Here is a 19,024-nt window from a genome sequence, read left to right as displayed (position 1 = left end):
ATGTCACCAGGTGTTGCAGTTAATGCTTACAAGGTCGCGCGTTTTTATTCGATTCCCGTATGTGATCACGAAATCATTTTAAGTAGATATCCAGTTCCCGTAGTGAGAGGTTTAAATTTTCTTCAGTAATTGTCTATACAGCCTCTTCTCGCAAAATGCATTATTTATTTAAAGAAAAATTTCATCATTTTGCCCCTCTAAGGCTTCTTCAGGCCCACCGCCGTTCTCCATTCGAGAATTACTATCATTACCTAAAATTCCTTAAAACATGAGAATGGCAACAAACCTCTCCCACACACATACCATTTAAACATTCAACGGGGGCTATATTCTTATTGTTTTCATCTCCTGTAACGTTCCTATTCTCTGCGACTTCATGCTGCTGCGGCTTTACATCGTACACAGTGGGGTTAAAAGTGATGGTTTTTGTCGTGTTGTAAGTCTTGTAGATTCCAACTAGATTATCACACAGCTCGAACATGTTTGACCGTAAGGAAATGATAATGAACTGGGCGTTTTTGGTGCGCTCCTGAAAATATCATTTAAATACTTCTGAAGTTATAAAAAAATTCAAAAAGTACTTTGATGTAATTCCCGACTATTGAGACATTTTTAAAATCCAATGCCGCATCAATTTCATCCATAACGTACAATGGGGAGGGTTTATAGTAATGTAGAGCAAATACTAATGCCAGGGAGGATAAGGTTTTTTCTCCCCCTGAAAGATTGGAAATTTTCTTCCAAGTTTTCCGTGGAGGGCGCACGCTGCAACATACTCATTAAATGTACAGAAAAGTGGAATTTAAGGAAATTCTTACATGAACTGAATGCCTTCCGTGAAAGGGTCATAGGTGTCCACCATCTCAAACTCAGCGTCGCCCCCTAAAGTGATCATTTGATACATTTCTTTGAGCTTCAGTTTAATCACATTGTAGCCAGCGACAAACTCCTCTTTTCTCCGCTTTTTAAGGTCATCGTGTACAGAACGCATTTGAGTCCTTTTAGCAACTATTTCTTCCAGCTCACTGGCTCTTTCCAAATAAATTTTTTGCTTTTTCCGGTATTCCTAAATTTAAAAATAGTGCTGGAAAATACGCGAATTGACAACATCGAGCACGAAACGCAATATTGTCGCTCACATAATGTAGGCCAAATGTCTCGTCAACCTTAATATTTCATAAAAATAGACATTAAGGTGGAGATACCCCAACGTGAGGTATGATCCCAAAAACCGCCATTTAAAATTTCTTCAAAGCGCTTTCAGAATGCAAAATACAGTTTTTCTTCCAACATTTCCCTTAAAAGAGTGCCAAAAAAGAGTAGTATTCATTTAAAAAACGTATAGGTGGAAATTTTTCCTGTTTAAAAAATTACGTGGATTCGAAAATATGGAAATGTAAATTTTTATCCCACACTTTCTTGCACATTTACAGCAATTTCTGTTTTCACCGGAATTAAAACCAAATAAAATAGTTCTAAATTACCTGAATAGCTCCCAGATTAGGCTTGGCAGCTTTAAGGAAGTTCTCAGCCTGCTGCATCTCCTTCTCCGCTTTCTCAAACTCTGAAACGGTCAGAGCTTCATCGGAATACTGCTCCAACTCTTCTGTTTCCATATTCGGGACTTCTTGCAGTTTTAACTGGCTCAGCTGGGATTATCAGTCTTAATTAATGCTATGTTTTGAGGCTGAGATTGAATATTCACACAATATACCTTATGTTTGAAGGAATTTACTACTCCTTCATACTCTCTAATTTTCTTCTGTAGCACCTTCAATTTGTCGTCCACATCGATCTTTTCCGACCTGAGTTTGGTCTCCTCTTTCGTGATCTTCTCTACCGCCTTGCGCGCTTCCCGAAACACCTGCTCTCTCTCCTCCAACGCCTCTGTGACCTCCTCGACACCCAACAACATTTTTTTTGCTTCCTCCTCAATCTCCTCCCTTTGTTTTTTCATCGCACGAAGACTGTTCTCCATGTCCTTCAGATCTTGCTCGAGTCTGGCAATGTTCTCCTCGGTACTCTCGTAATTCTTTTTTGCAGTTTTAACTGCAACATTCAGTTTGATGATCTCCGATTTGCACATGTCCACAATCTTTGTGCATTCTTTAATCTTCTTATCGACAATTTTTAATTTCCCTGTGCTCTTCTCCTTAATCTCATTCGTTATCTTATCAACTTTTTCTTGAAGCTCTCCTGCAGCTTCACTTGCAGCTTCATACTCTTCTTTCCTGCTCTCAACCATCCTTGTTAGTTTCTGAACCTGCGCAGCATCTGCTTTGGTACCTTTCGATTTCGCTTCTTGCTCCTTCATTTGGCGCTGCAAGTTCGGCTGTTGCACCTGCAAGCTTTGCAACTCGTGCTTGTACTTTTCAAAGTTGATTTCCATTTCTCGTATTTCAGGTTGCAGCTCACTTATGCGATTCTCCAACTCGGCATGGCATGTACGCAGCTCGCGCACGCGCCTCTCGATGCGCTCCACTTCGTCCTCCTGACGTTTCAGATCTCGGGGGTCCAAGTTGGCGACGGCCACTGATTGGCCCATTCGGCCTCGCAGCACGCGTTTGCCACCACCGCTCATCGTACCTACATTTTAAAGTTAGTGAAAAGGAGGTGGTAACACTGCTTTGAATTGTAAACACTGAATGAGGCTTTTATGAGTAAAAATATCATCAATTTTCAACTCAAAAAACACAGATTTAACTTACCTGAAGTCTCAATAAGATCCCCTTTAAGTGTCACTACTCGATATCTCCTGGTACCATAGGCGATCCTTGAAGCCTGCTCCAGATCTTCAGCCACCAAAGTATCTCTCAAGGCATAGTAAAAAGCAGTCTTGACCCTTTCGTCCGACATCTTAATCAAATCAAAAAGCCGGTGGACGTTTTCGGGAGTCTGTATCCTGGAGCAAGCCTTATTACGCAAATGCTCCTGTTTATCCAACGCGATAAAAACCGCCCTTCCAATGTCGTTTTGTTTAAGATATTCTATACACCATTGAGCGCAGTCTACAGAGTCTACTACAATGTTATCTAAAGGGCCGCAAGCTGTAGAAACGGCAACGTCATATTTGGCATCAATGGCCCCTAAATCCCCCAGTCTACCAAAAAGTCCTGGACATTTTCCTTCACGTTTCGCGTTCATTAATGAGTCTAAAACGCGGCTAGTTGATTTTGAGGCCTGCAGACAACTTCTACCCTCTTCCAATGTTGCTCTTTGCTTTCTAACAACAGCTATAAGTTGATCTTCTTCTTTTATCAATTGAAGAAGTTCTCTGTTGCAGGTTTCAAGCTGTTTTTTGGCCTCTGGGAGCTGCTGCTTCAAGATTTGGATCTGTTTGGAGCGGTCTATGATCGTTTCTTCAGATTTAATCAAAGAATGTTTTAATTGCTCCAATTTCTGGCGCTCATTCTCTTCATTGCTCAAACACACCTTCAGCTCAGTCTCAGCTAAGGTGAATCCTGCTTTAGTCTTGTCTACCTCCTCCTGTAACAATGCCAGATCTCCTTGCAGGGACTCTTTTTGTTCTTGCAACCCCTTAGTGGTTCTCTGTATATTTAACATTAATGTGCTTTTCTCTGCTTCATAAACCTCCTTCTCTTTCATAGTTTTCTCCAATTTGTCTTCTATTTCCTTTATGAGTTTAGCATTTTCATTTGGTACATTCTCCAGCCGCAAAAGCTTCTCCTTCTCTGCAACAATTTGCCCTTTGGTCTTTTTTCTGGCATTGTTCTTACTGGTCATCTCTTCTTGAAGCTGCACATCCTTCTTGCTGGCTTTGTCAAATGCATCTTTTAGGTCTTCTTTTTTTTTCTTAAGGTTCTCATAAATTGCCGCTTCTTTATCTTGGGTTTCACAATGATTTTGTTTTTCCTGAGTAAGTATCTGCAGTCTCTCTTTGTACTGATTTTGGATTTCAAGGACTTCTTCTTTAGCCTCTTGTTCTGCTTGGGATTTTAATTTGACATCTTTTCTGGAAAGAAGAGATAAAATATCCTTTACTTAAACACAACCTGGAAGTTGAAAATCCGGTTCAACCCTAAAACAACCAAATTTCAACAATAAATTGAAGAATGATGATCAAAAATGAAGAATCCAATGAAAAGCCTAATAAATTCATTAACGATCAAAGTCTACTTACATGCTATATTGATAGATAAAATTTTTGCTTCGCACAACAGTGTTCTCAACCTTAAGAAACCCCACTGCTTCCTCCATGGGGCCCTGTAACTCATCTACTTCATCCTGTACCATCTTCAATCTGTTCAACTTTTCAATTCTCCTTTCAGTGAGTTCCTCAACTCTATTAAAGACCTGCTCCAAGGGTTTCTTGTACCTAGTGGTTCCAATGATATCTTCAAGGTATTCAAGCATCCCTGTCTCCCCATCCTTCTCCCCTTTGCACTTCATCATGCTTATCTGCTCAACCTCACCTTGCAGAATCAGAAATCGATTGTGATCTAAATCTATGCCATGTTTCTTCAGCAGCACAGCAACTTCTTTGAATTGCACTCGCTTATTATCCAGTTCATAATATGAAGAATTATCTCTGCAGGCAGTACGAGATATGACAAACTCACTGCCTGGGACTACATCATACTCGTCACCCTCTTTATCAACAATCAATGCAAAATGAATGGTTACAGTACACGATTGAATGTTATGATAATTGTCCGAATTATGCAGGAGCACTGAAACTTTCTTGCACCTGATCTTAGTAGCTCGGTACCCGAACACAAAAAGGAGGGAATCAATAACATTGCTTTTCCCACTACCATTGGGCCCCACGATAGCATTGAAACACTTGTGGAAAGGCCCTAAGACTTGATCCTCTGCATAACTTTTGAAGAACCTATTGTTTATTTTCGTGATTATGAGGCGAGGTCCCGTGGGGTCCATAGAGAGAGTTGGGGGCTGCACTGGGGGGATATAGATGCCATCAATATTAGTACCCTCATCATCCGAGAACAGACGCTCATCTTCCTCCTCATCAGACTCGGACTGCTCCACTGGGGGTGCAGGACCCCTCTTTTTTGATGCGTGGGACACGGACATTGTTTAAAACGGATTTATTGATACTTTCTGACGAATTTTAAAAAAGGCAAACGGTTTTACGGCTTGTTTATAGTTTTTAATGATGAAGGTTAGAACTCTGACAGAGTCATATGCGATCACTTTCTGTCTTTGTTGTGAGCGTAACGTTAAACAAAGAAGAAAAGTGATCAGACGATTTGATATCGGTATTTTGAACTGACATTTCAAAAATGGAGTAAGGAGTTTTCGCATGTACATGAACCGTTGCTAAATAGATGACAAAGTACAAAATTTAACAATTAAGAGAACAGAATCAGTACGAGAGTTTTATTTATTATTAATTATATATTTTGTTTATTATCAATTTTCTCTCAGAAACAAGGTTGTAATTTATAATAACGAAAATAATAAAATAAAATAAATAATATTAAAATTATGTCAAATATAAAAGTAGAAAATGTTAAAAAAATTACCTAAGTTTTATCTATATATATGCTTATTGTTTATTAAATCAATTAAACCATAGATAAGACTCTTAACAGCATTTCCACGCATCAGCGCTGGCGCTTTACATCTTAACAACCATTGAGCCCTAAATACAAACACCACAAACTAACGATTTCTTTACAAACACCTTTACCCTTTAACAGACGAACGCCATAAAATCATGTCTGCAGAAGACGATTCATGGGTTTTTGATTCATTGGTTGCGTTCCTAAATGGTCCCATATGGAACGCACCTTTACAGAGTTTCATTGAAGAAAAATCCCTAAGTATGAATCAAATTTGTAGCTCAAATTCTACAATTTATGTAAAATTTATCTTTCAGTATTCGAACCTACCATGACAGAAAACGAGGATTACAAGAAGATATTCGAGGAGTTTAAAAATCTGGTAAATTGCCATCTATTTGAAGTAAACTGTTTTCCTATTTAAGGAAATTAAATTAGGTAGATTTCATGTTGGGAAATTTCATGGAGGACATTGGAATCTCTTCTGAACAGTTTGAGAAGGCGTGCGTTGAGGGAAAAAGATATGTTTCATTTAACAATGTACCGACGTGAGAGTTTCTACTCAAACTCCCTGCTAAATTCTCATGATTTCTAGAACATTTTCGAGCAAATCTGGGCCGCCAACGATCAACAAATGTTCGTGAGAATGATGACTCAGCGCAACGTAGAACTGCAACTTCAAGCCTTGGACCTAATAGAAAAAAAATATGGCATCACTCCTCAATCCTTTATTCCTAAAAAAAGTGAAGACCAAACCGAACGAGACGAAAACCCAAATATTCAGGTTATTCCTGTTACCGTTGAAAGGGAGTCAAAACTGGAGAAAGAGATTCTAGAGGAGGTCGCCAAGTGAGTAAGCCACAAATAAGTTTTTTTAAGTTAATAATTTAATCCAGGAGGTTTGTGGAAGATGATGCAGAAGGGATCGAGGCTCAAATGGAGCACCTCATGGAGGAGAAGCCTATATTGGAGAAACAACTCAAAGAGAGTTTAGGTGTGGATAGGTAAATTTTTAGGGCGTTTGTTGAAGGTGGTAAAATTGCAGAAAAGTCTCAGCGATGGGAGAATAGTGAAGCCAAAGCGAAGCCTTCAGTACCTTTACGAAAATCTAAAGAGGTAGGTCTTGCGTAAATACGTTAATTCAAAGGACTGCTTTCAATTAATAAAAATATATAAAAATAATAGAAATATTATTTAAAAAATATCAAATAAAAGCTCATTTTTATTTGATACGATAATGCAGTTTCTTTATGAGAATACTCGATTTAATCCTAATACATACAAATGCAACAACATAGATAACGTTAAGTACATTTCTTTCGAGCTTTTTCCTTTCCAGACCGACCCTCTAGAGCTAAAAAAACGTCAGGAATATCTGCGCGCGCAACGTGACAAGTTAGTAGCGCTGAAAAAGGAGGCGCGTCAAAAGCATTTAAACGATGAAACGGAAAACACAGTGAAAAATCGACCAAAATCGGCGAAAGCTGCAGAAGCTGTGCTGGCAGGAGGCCACAGCGATCCTGCGGCCAACCAGCTGCAAATCAGGAAAACTTTGGCTGAGCGACTGAAAGCCGAAGTCGTCGAGAAGAAATAGTGAATTGTCAACGTCAATTATAGTAGTTACCTGGGACAAAATGGTCGCCGGGAGAAAATTGTCACCATTTTGACGTAACCTTGTCAGATTTCTAGCAAGCGCATGCGACCATTTTGTCATCCACAGAGCAAAGGAAAATCATAACTCCACGTTTCTCTTTTTTATATCATATATTTATTTACCTAAATATAACGAGTACATATTTTATATTACAATCTTTTAAAAACATTAATTTATTACAAGAGAAGGGGAAGAATAGAAAAACGCTTACAATGTAACCAGTTTGACTCTCTTCTCGTTTTTGCGCAATTGATGGCGTCTCTGTGTATAAAAAATATGGTGGTGGTGGGGCTGCCACGGTATTCTAGTACCGAAATAGACGACAATAAAAACAATAAATACTCGTAAGAAACGTGGTTCTCCTTCCACAATAAATTAAATGAATCATCAAAAATATCACCCGAAAAAGGTTTGCCTTCTGGAAGTTCTGGAACGTCGAAGAGCGGATAAAAATAAAAGTTCCAACTTTGAAAACCGGTTGAACCGCGCTGTAGATAATTGGTAACTTTAAGTTACTAGAACCGTTGAAAATTAAAGGTGTTCTGTACTTTCCCAGGCGCAAAATTTTCTGTAATCTTACAGTTCCAAGCAATTGTTTCTAAAAATTGCCATTAGACTGTAACAGAAACCCACTGTAATTTAAGCAGACAATGTTGCCAGTTTTAACTGATTCGTTGAAATGAAAAAATACTCATAAAATACATCTTATGTGTTTCCCTAAAAATTTGTGAGAGGAAATCACGTTAAAAGAACAAGTGTGATAGTCTCTAAAGCTCGCTGCCGCTCTCATCTACATGGGTAACGCTGATACACGTAATGTTTGACACAAAAAAAAAAACCGCTCAAATGAGATGTCAATGGTCTTTGAAACGAAACAGAGTTTGGCAACAGTGTCGGAATATTTTGGGCCGATAATATGGCAACTCCACCAATATTTCAATTTTATAAACCAAAAAACGCAGTTGTTTCTAAAAATGGACGCATTGATGCATACAAAAAAAAACAGCAATAGTTAATATTCGTGAAATCTGGCAACAAAAGGCATCATTTATAGTTTGAATTTGTTTTCGACATTAAGGTAAAAAAAAAAAGAAAAAAAGTTGCCGTTCGAACAAATAAGGAAGCATGGCAACATCGCCTTCTAACTATAATCAATGATTCAAAGTCGGCGGCACCTCGAACGCGACAAAGCTCAACCTTACCCTATTCCTCTTAAATTGGGGTTTTTAGGTTACGAGAAAAGTACAAAGCACCCAAAAAACCAAAACAAAATCTCTGCAAAAATAAATAAAATAAAAAAGAGGCCAATACAGCTTTTATTGTAACTCGACCAGTGGGTGTGCACAAACGCACCATATTCGCGCAAACTTACTGAATTACATAGTCCAAATTAAATTCGACGGAAATAATCAGGGAATTTCTCCTTGTTCTATACACGTACTGTGGCATTCTACATCTTGTGTGGTACTCTGCCGCTCTCCATTCCACCATGAAACTACTACAGTAGTAAAACACTATTTTTTTTTATCTACCCCTATAGATAGTACGCCTTAAACTACGTAAAATTCACAGTGGCGTCCGTTTGTCAACGTCCTTTGCTTCGCGGTTACGACACCTTTGCAAAGTCGTACATTGTCCTTTCATTCGTAACTATAAACACCGAGTAATTTCAAAGAAAAACATCTCTTTTATCTGTCCATTTTCGCGCGTTCTACCTTTTATGCTATTGCTCCAGTTTTTTTGTTGGCTAACCTGAAAACGCGACGAGAACTTAGTTGTCTGTTGTAATTGGTTGAGGGACGAAGTCGGAAAGGGAATACGGGTGTGGTAATAGAGAAGGAAAGATTACTTACCTTCCTGGCTGACGTAAATGAGAGGCGTTCCCGACGGAACGAAGCGGGAGCACTACGACAGACGCGGCCGTTTGCTAGTGTTCTCCCCTCCCCCGCCCGCATCCGTCGTCTCGTCTTCCTCGTCAGAGTCGCCGCCCTCATAGTCCACCAACCCCTGGTGGGAAAATTACGTGAAATAATTTTCCGAAACGTTTGGATAAAAGGCAAAAAAAGGTAATAAAATGCGCTTACCCATACCCGTTTGAAAAGAGACACTTTTCCGTCCCCCGTCGATTGGACAGTTACCGGGGCGTCTTGGACTGGCGGCGATGCTGCCGTCGCGTTGTTATTCAACGCGCCTTGTTGAGACTGTACACTTTTCGGCGACGTTGAATTATTATTGGCCTAAAAACCAGATTCATAAAGGTACGAAAAACAATTCAAGAATCCCGAAAATACCTGTTTACACGAAGGTCCGTTGGCTTCTATCGCGTTCTGCGGCTGCGTCGGCGACAGTGACTTCTTTTCCCCCACTTTCCCCCCTATACAATCCAAACTCCCATCTAAAATCACTTTTTTCTCCAGCACTTTACCCCCTATACTCTCCAAATTGGACTCAAGTTTTTTGGCTAAAATTTCGTGATTCGAGGGAGGAGGAGTGGCTGGCGACTTATGCACTGACGGACCGTCGTCGAAGTCGTCATCCTCGTTAAACCACATCTCCTCCTCTTCGTCTAATTGACGTTGGTCCCGCCTATATCGATTACTGCGCAAAATTGACGGCACACTAGAAATTAACACCACCAGTCTTAGCGTCTATTAAAACCTATCAGAGTTCAATGAAATGATGGCTTGGCTGACGCGAGGCAAATGACAATCTTAATCTACGGCGATCGCCGTCTTTGCCACAGAACTTGGAATTATTTCATTTATAATATCCACTTTAAACAAATTCGTCCTTATATACCAGTAATTTGCTTTGGTTTTTATTTTACATATCTTACATAATGATGTCACGCCAAATCAATCAAACCGCCATTTCGGAGAGACACCAAAACAATTCGCCTTCATTTTGCATCTCACTAACCCATCCAAGCTGTTTCTCTCCTTCAGTTTGTCCTGGTGCTGGTCGTACCGGCTTTTCAATGCTTTGAACGTTTGGACGTAGCAGACGCTGTCCAGCTTCTTGCCGTAGTTCTCCACCACATGTGAACACAAGGTTTTAATGTCCTCTAACTTGATAAATTCAAACATCTCGATGATGGCCGAATCCAGAAGATTATAGCGGCCCTGGTTGTGCACGAATGCGTCGATAACCGGCGCAAACAAGTTGCCTTTGATGATGTATCGGTTGTAAAACTCGTCCTTAAGGGCGATAAGTTTACGCATAAACCTACTCAGATTATCGATTAGAAACAAAACGAGGAAAATAAAAAGAAACAACCTTAAAGCACAAAGCACTAGGAACTTGTGCGTCGATTTCATAAGAACCAATATTCTGCGCAGCAGATCCTTGTTTAGTATGCAGTTCTTTATATGATAAGTATGATGTTCCACGCAGAACGACAATAATTCGAGGATCAGTCCGAGGAGCTGCACGTGCCGATAGTCTTCCCTTTGAGGCGTGTCATTTGCCGTGTTCTCCAGCAAGGGAGCTATAAACGGCGAAAGCGTCACAAATGTCCAATGATAATAACAGACAACTCACTGATTAAGATTTGTACACTGTGCTTATAAAAGAAATTGAGGAAGTCGGTTTTCTCGGATTTGTTCACGGAAGCCAACATATTTTCCGGATCTAAAAGAATCCGGAGCACGCCCATCAGCTGCACAGCACCACCCAGTTCTGGGTCCGAATCACAGATCATTTGCTCGATTATGATATTCAGTAGAATCTGATCCTGTCAAATAAAAACTCTGTTACTGTCGCTAAAGCCATTTGAAGGAGTGGTAAAGATTTTCAATTTTAATCATTATTGGCAATTGTTTTAACTCTGTCTAATACTCAAAATTCATGGATAAATAGGTCGTGGAAACAACTGCCTTCAACTGGCCACTGCGACCACCATATTTATAGAAATGTGATTTTTTTCGCTAAGAGGCTCTAAAAATATTTGCACGTTCAATGCCAATTTAAAGTCGAGAAGATTTATGGAACCACATCAACAACAAATACACTGTTATAAGAAATGATATTCAATAGTTGAACGACGTATTGAAACCGAAAAAACATGTCTCTGCAAAGTTCAAGCTAACACTGCTATGAAACTTAATTCATGAGAAGGAACTTACCTCATCAGTATTACTGGCCTGCTGTAGCGTATATTCCCGTACCACTGACGGAGAATACTCAACAATATAAGTGAGAATATCTATAGAGGCAGTCTTGGTCTTTTGATCATCCATCGCCAGGGTGATCTCCAGTGCAGGCAGGATACCCAATGACGTGAGCGTCTTGTAGAACGATTCCTTGCCCTGAGGCTGCAGATTCTGCGAATAGTTGCAGAATTCCTTCAAAAACATCACGAGATCCCGCCTCTTCGGGTCGGCCGTACTGGGGTCCGTCAATATGGCGAACAGTTCCGTGAGAAACTTTTCGTCCTCCTGCACCAGTGACACAATTTCCACTTTATTAAAAAATATATAACTACTCAGGGTAGAAAGGAGGTTTTCCTCAAACACAGAGGGAGTGGGCAACACTACGTCTTGGATGTATTGAACGCGGAAAGTCTGATGGATTTTCGCCAGCAGTTGCGGGTTTTTGATGGGAATAGCTTCCCGGAAGGTAGCGTGCTTGCGTAGATATTCCCGATGCCTCTTGGGGGCTGGTGAGGACGGGTCGTACTCTAGACACCCCACTACGTCGAAAATAAGGTCGTCGCTGAACATCGTCTCAAAAAGCATGTTCTTGTTCAACAGGAAAATGTTCTTGAAGATGTCGTAAAGGTGGTAGAGGCGCTCGGTGCTCTCCAGGTCTTCGCACATGTGGAAAACGTTGACCAACTTCCGGATATAGCCTTCGCTCTCGATGGCCGCCGCTAGCTTCTCTTTCCGCATGGGAGTCGTCAAGCAGTTACTAACTAAGTCGCTAATCTGTTCTAGGCGGTTAAATTCGCAGGGGGGCAGCTCGATTGGAGGAGCCGAGTCTGACATGTCATCGAAACGTTCATCTTCCGATTCCTCGACAATATCCTGAAATTTTAAAACCGTTAATTTTGTTTGGGAAAAAAGCTTACGTTGTAAATTATTTCTGTGCTGTGTATAGTCGCTTACATTGCTCCTTTTTTAGTTTATTTATTTAATTGTAAATCAATTTATGTTTGTCTAAAAAAAATTCCTATTGAATTATTTAGAAAAGATGAATCAATTAAAACAACTAAGATATACTTATACAGGATGTTCCGAATCTTGCGATTTTATTTTCAAGAGGTGATTAATTACCTCAAAGAAAATTAATCAACTCAAAATTGTTATCACTTACTTTACCATAGTAAAAGTTGTATAAAAGATATAGGATTTTTAAAATAATTTATTCAATAATTTTTTGTCTCCACATATTCATGAAATATTCATCTAAAACCTGGTTGCCACCCATGTCATGCGATGTCATTTGTAAGCGGTCCTTGCATTGCTTTGGTTTTGAAATTGAATTTAATTAATATTACTAACCAAACCATAAACTAATGACTGGTGTTGCTAATTAATGCTTAAAAGAAAACATTAATTCATTTAGTTCTATATAGACAATTGACTAGACTTGAAGTATAACTGCTTACAGAAAGCTATGGAAATGAATGATGCAATTCACCCCTTAAGAGTAGTTCTGTGCTCTTGGTTATTAGTGGGTACTAATGGGATCTTAATGGGGTTCACTGATCTATTAGCAGACATGCTTAGATAAGGTATTCAGGGCTACATAAAGCATGTCGTTAATTTGTGGAGAAGCATGCTTATTTAATAAAAATTTATCACCATAGCTCAGCAAACACACCAAAAACGGCGTGAACCAAGAAGTTTTGGGTGCACAAAAATAGTGCTAAATCTTGTAGAAGAAAGTTTTTACACCAGTACTTGAAAAATATCCCACTAAATGAATGGCTCAATCAAATTGTCTGGAAAACACTCAGTAAGAACCAATTACCCTTTTCAACACACAAAAAGAAGAGATTTTACAACCTGAACCTTATGTCCAGTTTAATTTTTGTAGATGGTTCCTGGAAAATTACGATTAAATTCCACACTTTTCCAATTTTGTATTAGCTAAGAAAAGCTGTCAAGTAGATTAAAAGAATATGATCATTTATATTGTTTGCAAAATTATTCGCAAAGGCTCAAAAGAGATTTCTTTACATGTATGCAAATATGATTTTTAAAAAATGAGGCACCCTACCAAATTATTCATTTAACATGCCAGTGCTTGATTTGAAAAAAGAAAAACCTCAAGTTAGCCTTATTTTCTAGGTCTCATATATGTTCAAAGTTTATTTAAAAAATGGTAAGCAGGCAAAAACCAAAAAAGTCTTTATCAAGATCAAAAATCTAAAAAATCAGCTGATTCAAAACCCTTCAGGGTTAATTTTAAGTTTATTAGAACAACTACAATAATGTATAGATCCTTAAATTAAATAGTCATATAACCATAACAAAGTGATTTATCTTATGCAGGAAACTCCGAGAATCTCTCTAAAGGATTAAATCTTGAACATCCAAACCTACAAAAACAACTTACCTGTGTAATCTCCACAGAAGGATCCTTGCCCTGAACTTGACAGATCTTCTCCCAGATCTCGTCACAGCCCAATTTCTCCTGAAAACTGAGTGCCAAATCGAAATTGTCCCCCTCGGACCATACAATTAATGTGTCTTGTTGCTTTTGGTAGGCAGTATCCGATTGTATCTTTGACTCCAGCAGCAATGACCCATCACTTTCCGCACGCACTAACAGTGATATCCCTTTCAATCTCTCTACAAATGAGGAGGAAACATGCCCGGTACCCCTGTCGTCCCATTGACGGTCTGCATTCAGAGCATACAATTTTACACGTCGTCTCGTATCGGTCATGACTGCGAATTTCCCCTGGTTTTAAGTGGTGTAACGGCAAATTTCCCACATTCCTGCCTACAAGAGAAAACACAGTGACAGAGAATTTTGAGCAATTGAAAGGTGGTGTTGAGGTGGACTGGAAATGGCACTCAATGGGTACTTACAGGTTGCAGTTAGAGCACCAGAGTTACCGGCTTGCTTGGATGGGGGAGACCGCCAAGAATCACCCAGAAGGTCTGAATGAGACGAACTTTCAGCCGGAGCAAATTACAACCTTTGTGTATAAACTTTGAGAGGATGCACTTGAATTGATGCGAGTTCCAGCGAATTGTGAGGGTTACTCACTTATCCGACATAGTAAAACCGGCGTAAAATTGTTCTAAAGCTGCCGCTAATGCGCCTAATAACTTAAATTAATCGTTTTTTTGGTCCTTTCAACAGGCACAACAGAAAATTGTTATCGCCATATTGAATTCACAACAACGCTCGGAGAGTGCGAGGATCACAACAAGGACAGACGCGCTGTAACTGCGCAACCTCTCACCGCGCTAAATTCAAATTTATATATTTATAAAACTCTTTTCCTTGTCCATTAGCTGTTCAATAAGTTTAAAAATTGAAAGAAACAACTCGTGATACAATTAGAAGATGTTTAAATACGGACAGTGGCAATATTTTAAAGATATACCTCAGAAAATTTCAATTTTGTGCAATTGACGTCACTATTGTCATGGAAAGCGACGTTGCCGCAACTACGTTTTAAATTAAATATTAGGTACACTGATATTATATTAAAAAGTTACAGTAATTAAAAGGGACTACATCTTACATCTTCAGAAACATCTTTTGAAAGTAATCAGCACTACTCTTTTGAGTATTCCGGTGCATATAATTCAAAATATTTCTCTCTTCACTAAATCCTCGTGACTAGGTTATGCAACCATTTTCTCTAAAAGCGGCAATGCCGCGTGACGCATCAAACAGATTATGGAAAATTGGGGGAGGTCCAAGCAATTTCGTGTCACTTAACCTCATTTCTCAATTTTTCTTAATTTTTGGTAAATTTCTAGAAATAGCCCAAATCCAAACCATTTTTCGCAGCTTTAACCCCTAAACATGCATTTGCCATGCAGGAAGATGCTGCTGCCAACTTCACCACTTTATTTAGAGAAAACATTAAGCTAAATTTCAGGAAAACTAAAGGATGTTTGTTTGTCTCTTTGGTGAAGCAGAGCACTTGTTTGCCCTTCGAACGGATCTTTTGGGGTTTGATATGCGCAGCCCTAGCACCAATTTATCTTACAATTGCATTAGTTACTATATACTGTATTTACTGGGGTTTATTCCTTGTTACTGAGGGTAAATAATAACTTCAAAATTTGTTTTAATGTTAAATGAAATATTGAATTTGCAGAAAATATGCTGATAGTAAAGGGAATGGGGCTTCAAATTAATAGAAATTGTCCTTTAAGGCAGAATACTGTATTCATTCCATTTGAGAGAGTAGAAAATGTATTTGTAAATGAAGTAATATTAAGAGTAAGTAGTAATAAACAATGCTATCTTATAACATTATATATACTAATTTGATTGTTAATTATATTCCAGCAAAGGGTGGTTTTCATGTTAACTCTACTAGTCAAAGATTGTACAAATAAGCCCAAATTATACCCCTTATTTAAGGTGAGTAATGACACTTTACTCAGAATATAAATTTAGTTTTTTATTTCAGGACTTACTGCCAAGACTAGACTGCATTGAACTAATTTATAGGCAAATAAAAGGATTCAAATTCAGCTGATAGTTATATGTAATTAAATAAATTATATACACAATAGTATTTGAAATGAAATAATCCTTCTTTCTCCCTAACTCAGTAAATAATCCCAATTGCTGGTTACATTTTTTCCAATCTCTGGTACCATAAGCAAGTGAACTATTCTGTGTATTCTTATAGTGTGATGTATTATTAAGTTCTCAAAAAAAGCACCTCATAAATTTGTGTATTTGGTTAGTAAAAAAATTACTGTCAGTGCAAACCAAAAATTCATGAGAAGTTTTAATGAAAATAAACCGAGTAGAGTAAGCTTCAACTGGAAAAGGTTTCCAGGTCTCAAATTAGACCTTTAAAAACTCTGTATTAATGCTGTTGAATGAGTTGCTCTAGTTCATCTCTGAGGTACCCCAAATTGGTAAGGTCGGTTTTGTGAGTCGTCTGGTGTGTTTTAACTAATTATTACAATTTTTTTAAATAAAATTAAATTTAAAACAAGAAAAGATTTTTTAAATTTTATTTAAACATGGTTTGACAGTGACACTGTCGTTATTAATTAAGGGAGTTTTTGTATAAAAGCTTTAATGTTTGAACTGGCAACAAAGCATTCTGATCAACTAGCGGTGGGATATTGACCAGTTAAATGCAAATATTAAATTCTGTTACATTCAAATATTTATATTTAACTACCGCTTATCAAAGACAAGAAGTATTTTTTATTGGCTTTATATTATTATTCGATAGAAAATATTGTTATTATACATATAATATCAAAATTACAATGTTTACTAAAAATAGTTTAACAAGTTTCTTGATAAGATGGCGAAGGACAATTTTACCTTCATTATTTGACAGGGTTTTAGATTACCGAATTTCAAATTTTTTCAGTTCGTTGAAAAAATAGTTAGAGAATAATATAATAACTAATTTATCAGGTAGAAGGTTTAGAAATATCCTTTATCTTCTCTAGGGGTATTATAGGTGTTTATTTTTAAACAAGTATTCAGTTCATTCCTTGACAACATGGTGAAAGATATTTTCATTATATACAAATCTAGGGAAATAAGTACCAATTTTTTAAATAAAAATAAATAATTCTTCCACAAAATGATAAAGGAGTATAAACGAAGTTGAACTACTTTAATTCCAGTTGTTTTCTGACTATTTCTTCCTAATATTTTCTTAGTCGGAATTATATTGCTCACAGAAATAGTAAATCCTCAGCCTTTTGACTAAAAATTTCCGACGGAGAACTGAAAAATTCAATTCTCCCTGTCGCGCACGCCTCAAATTCGGAAAACTCTGTCGACCTTCATCCCGCCTTCCGCGTGTGTTTTTCGCTCGATAATTTCCACGCCAGCCAGGATAAGGTCATCATCAGGTCACCAGTGATTGAGTAATCCAGGTGAAAACATATCCCTTTGACGAATATCCACAAAAATCTTGTAATTTTTCCTCTTACCGCGAAAAACTATGCATATAGTCTAAAAATAATACTCTCCGCTTGCCCAGTCAAGTTCGTAAATATATATTTTTGATGAGAGTGAATGTAAAATTTGCATTGGAAAGTATGAAGAGTGTTAAACTGATTATTAGCGGGTTAGAAATGCCTATTGTGGGGCTGGGAACGTGGAGGGCAAAACCCGAGGAGATCGAGAAAGCTGTTGATGTGGCTTTGGAAAGCGGGTACAGGCACATTGGTAAGATTATCTACTAAACTTATAATTATAAAAACAAAAAACTCATTATTCAAAATAATCAATAATTTCTAATTAGAAAATATTTAAAATTGATTTAATTTTTTTTCTTCACATTTAGCATAATTCTTGACAATTTGATGAAGAGAGATGAGCTCTTTTACCAACTATAATTCCTGATTTCTAGACACAGCGTTTAACTACAATACTGAGGAGTCTATAGGCAAAGTTCTGAACCAGTGGATCGACTCTGGAAGAGTAAAAAGGGAAGAACTATTCATTACAACGAAGGCAACAATAATAAAACCCTCTATAAAACCTCCATATTATAAAATATAAATAAATTGTAGCTCCCAAATTTTGGAAACAGGCCCAGTGACGTGGAGCGCTTCTTTAACCTCTCACTCAAGAAATTGCAACTAGAATATATTGACTTATACCTTATACACATGCCCTTCAGTTTTCATCTCAACGAAACCACTATGGCCCCTCTCATAAACAAAGACGGTACTTTTAGTTTGGATCCAGTGGATTTTGTCGAAACCTGGAAAGTAATATTATTCACTCATCAATACCTATCAGTATACATAATTGCAATTCAATAATAAATAAGGTCATGGAAAATCAAGTAAAGAAGGGCCTCTGTAAAGCTATTGGGGTGTCAAATTTCAACGCTCAGCAGCTGCAAAGACTTTACGATAATTCTGAAATTAAGCCTGATGTCCTGCAAGTAGAATTGCATGCTTATTTGCAGCAGAAGGATCTAAGGGAAGTCTGCAATCGGCTTAAAGTAGCTGTAACTGCGTATTCTCCTTTGGGAAGTCCTGGGGCTAATAATCACTTCAGCACAAAATATGATTACTCGTAAGTAGTCAAAAAGTAACAGTTCTCGAGTGTTAAATTATATTTTAGTTTAGATGATTTTCCTGATATCCTGGGCCATCCAGACGTTAAAGAACTGGCCTCAAAATACAATAAAACTCCTGGACAAATTCTACTCAAACATCTGATCCAGCAAGACGTGATTGTTATTCCTAAAAGTGGAAATCCTCAGAGAATAAAATCCAACATAGAGTTGTTCGACTTTGATTTAGATCAAGCGGACATAGAGAGGCTGGATCAGCTTGATCGTGCTGAAAAGGGACGTATATTCAACTTTATGTTCTTCAAAGGGGTGGATAACCACCCGCACTATCCATTTAAGAGGAGCAAGCAGTGATTTTTTGACTCTAAGATCTTTGTTGGGGGGTGCGTGTATGGAAGGATAATTAAAGTTGATTTTTACATAATTGGAAGTTTTATTTGGGTAATTCATAATGATTGCGTGAATGATACTCTCAATTCAGCTCTTAATATGAAAAAATAGTGATGAAAATGAACAAACAAGCTTCATAATTATAATAAGGTAATAAATTAATTGAATAGCATAGAAACACATGTTTCTTACGGGTTATATCAACCTCATATTACATTAGAT

General features: G+C 37.9%; 5 protein-coding genes across 7 annotated transcripts; 3 read left to right on the top strand and 2 right to left on the bottom strand.

Moving 5' to 3' along the window:
- Positions 1 to 145: 145 nt before the first annotated feature.
- glu (structural maintenance of chromosomes 4-like protein gluon) lies at positions 146 to 5,207 on the bottom strand. 2 transcript variants are annotated; one of them, XM_066296838.1, is made up of 8 exons: positions 4,142 to 5,207; positions 2,709 to 3,973; positions 1,715 to 2,586; positions 1,485 to 1,649; positions 819 to 1,066; positions 582 to 765; positions 304 to 529; positions 146 to 260 (listed from the first exon to the last, which is right to left on the bottom strand). In XM_066296838.1, the coding sequence occupies exons 1-8, from the start codon at positions 5,053 to 5,055 to the stop codon at positions 169 to 171; spliced, it is 3,966 nt and encodes a 1,321-aa protein (XP_066152935.1). In that variant the 5' UTR covers positions 5,056 to 5,207; the 3' UTR covers positions 146 to 168. The 2 variants fall into 2 exon arrangements, with proteins under 2 accessions (XP_066152935.1, XP_066152945.1); XM_066296848.1 differs by having other exon boundaries at positions 146 to 251.
- A 203-nt stretch (positions 5,208 to 5,410) lies between these two features.
- On the top strand, positions 5,411 to 7,349 carry LOC136347167 (cilia- and flagella-associated protein 36). The gene is made up of 7 exons (XM_066296920.1): positions 5,411 to 5,807; positions 5,864 to 5,928; positions 5,985 to 6,086; positions 6,142 to 6,395; positions 6,443 to 6,540; positions 6,592 to 6,662; positions 6,886 to 7,349. The coding sequence occupies exons 1-7, from the start codon at positions 5,702 to 5,704 to the stop codon at positions 7,138 to 7,140; spliced, it is 951 nt and encodes a 316-aa protein (XP_066153017.1). The 5' UTR covers positions 5,411 to 5,701; the 3' UTR covers positions 7,141 to 7,349.
- Positions 7,350 to 8,497: 1,148 nt separating this feature from the next.
- On the bottom strand, positions 8,498 to 14,574 carry flfl (serine/threonine-protein phosphatase 4 regulatory subunit 3 flfl). 2 transcript variants are annotated; one of them, XM_066296863.1, is made up of 10 exons: positions 14,241 to 14,574; positions 13,762 to 14,151; positions 11,325 to 12,224; positions 10,741 to 10,933; positions 10,477 to 10,687; positions 10,120 to 10,425; positions 9,492 to 9,819; positions 9,285 to 9,437; positions 9,054 to 9,207; positions 8,498 to 8,952 (listed from the first exon to the last, which is right to left on the bottom strand). In XM_066296863.1, exons 2-9 carry the CDS (start codon positions 14,092 to 14,094, stop codon positions 9,106 to 9,108), a joined length of 2,526 nt encoding a protein of 841 aa, XP_066152960.1. In that variant the 5' UTR covers positions 14,095 to 14,151; positions 14,241 to 14,574; the 3' UTR covers positions 8,498 to 8,952; positions 9,054 to 9,105. The 2 variants fall into 2 exon arrangements, with proteins under 2 accessions (XP_066152960.1, XP_066152965.1); XM_066296868.1 differs by having other exon boundaries at positions 9,291 to 9,437.
- A 483-nt stretch (positions 14,575 to 15,057) lies between these two features.
- Positions 15,058 to 15,913, top strand: LOC136347187 (phosphatidylinositol N-acetylglucosaminyltransferase subunit H-like). The gene is made up of 4 exons (XM_066296949.1): positions 15,058 to 15,435; positions 15,491 to 15,615; positions 15,685 to 15,759; positions 15,809 to 15,913. Exons 1-4 carry the CDS (start codon positions 15,204 to 15,206, stop codon positions 15,875 to 15,877), a joined length of 501 nt encoding a protein of 166 aa, XP_066153046.1. The 5' UTR covers positions 15,058 to 15,203; the 3' UTR covers positions 15,878 to 15,913.
- A 1,474-nt stretch (positions 15,914 to 17,387) lies between these two features.
- On the top strand, positions 17,388 to 18,836 carry LOC136347160 (1,5-anhydro-D-fructose reductase-like). Its single transcript, XM_066296906.1, has 5 exons — positions 17,388 to 17,550; positions 17,735 to 17,838; positions 17,898 to 18,098; positions 18,161 to 18,411; positions 18,460 to 18,836. Exons 1-5 carry the CDS (start codon positions 17,388 to 17,390, stop codon positions 18,764 to 18,766), a joined length of 1,026 nt encoding a protein of 341 aa, XP_066153003.1. The 3' UTR covers positions 18,767 to 18,836.
- The last annotated feature ends 188 nt before the right edge of the window (positions 18,837 to 19,024 follow it).

The sequence above is a fragment of the Euwallacea fornicatus genome, chromosome 2, assembly GCF_040115645.1.
Source record: "Euwallacea fornicatus isolate EFF26 chromosome 2, ASM4011564v1, whole genome shotgun sequence".
Classification (NCBI taxonomy): domain Eukaryota; kingdom Metazoa; phylum Arthropoda; class Insecta; order Coleoptera; family Curculionidae; genus Euwallacea; species Euwallacea fornicatus.
Note: the sequence above shows the minus strand (reverse complement) of the source record. Positions and strands in the feature narration are given on the sequence as shown.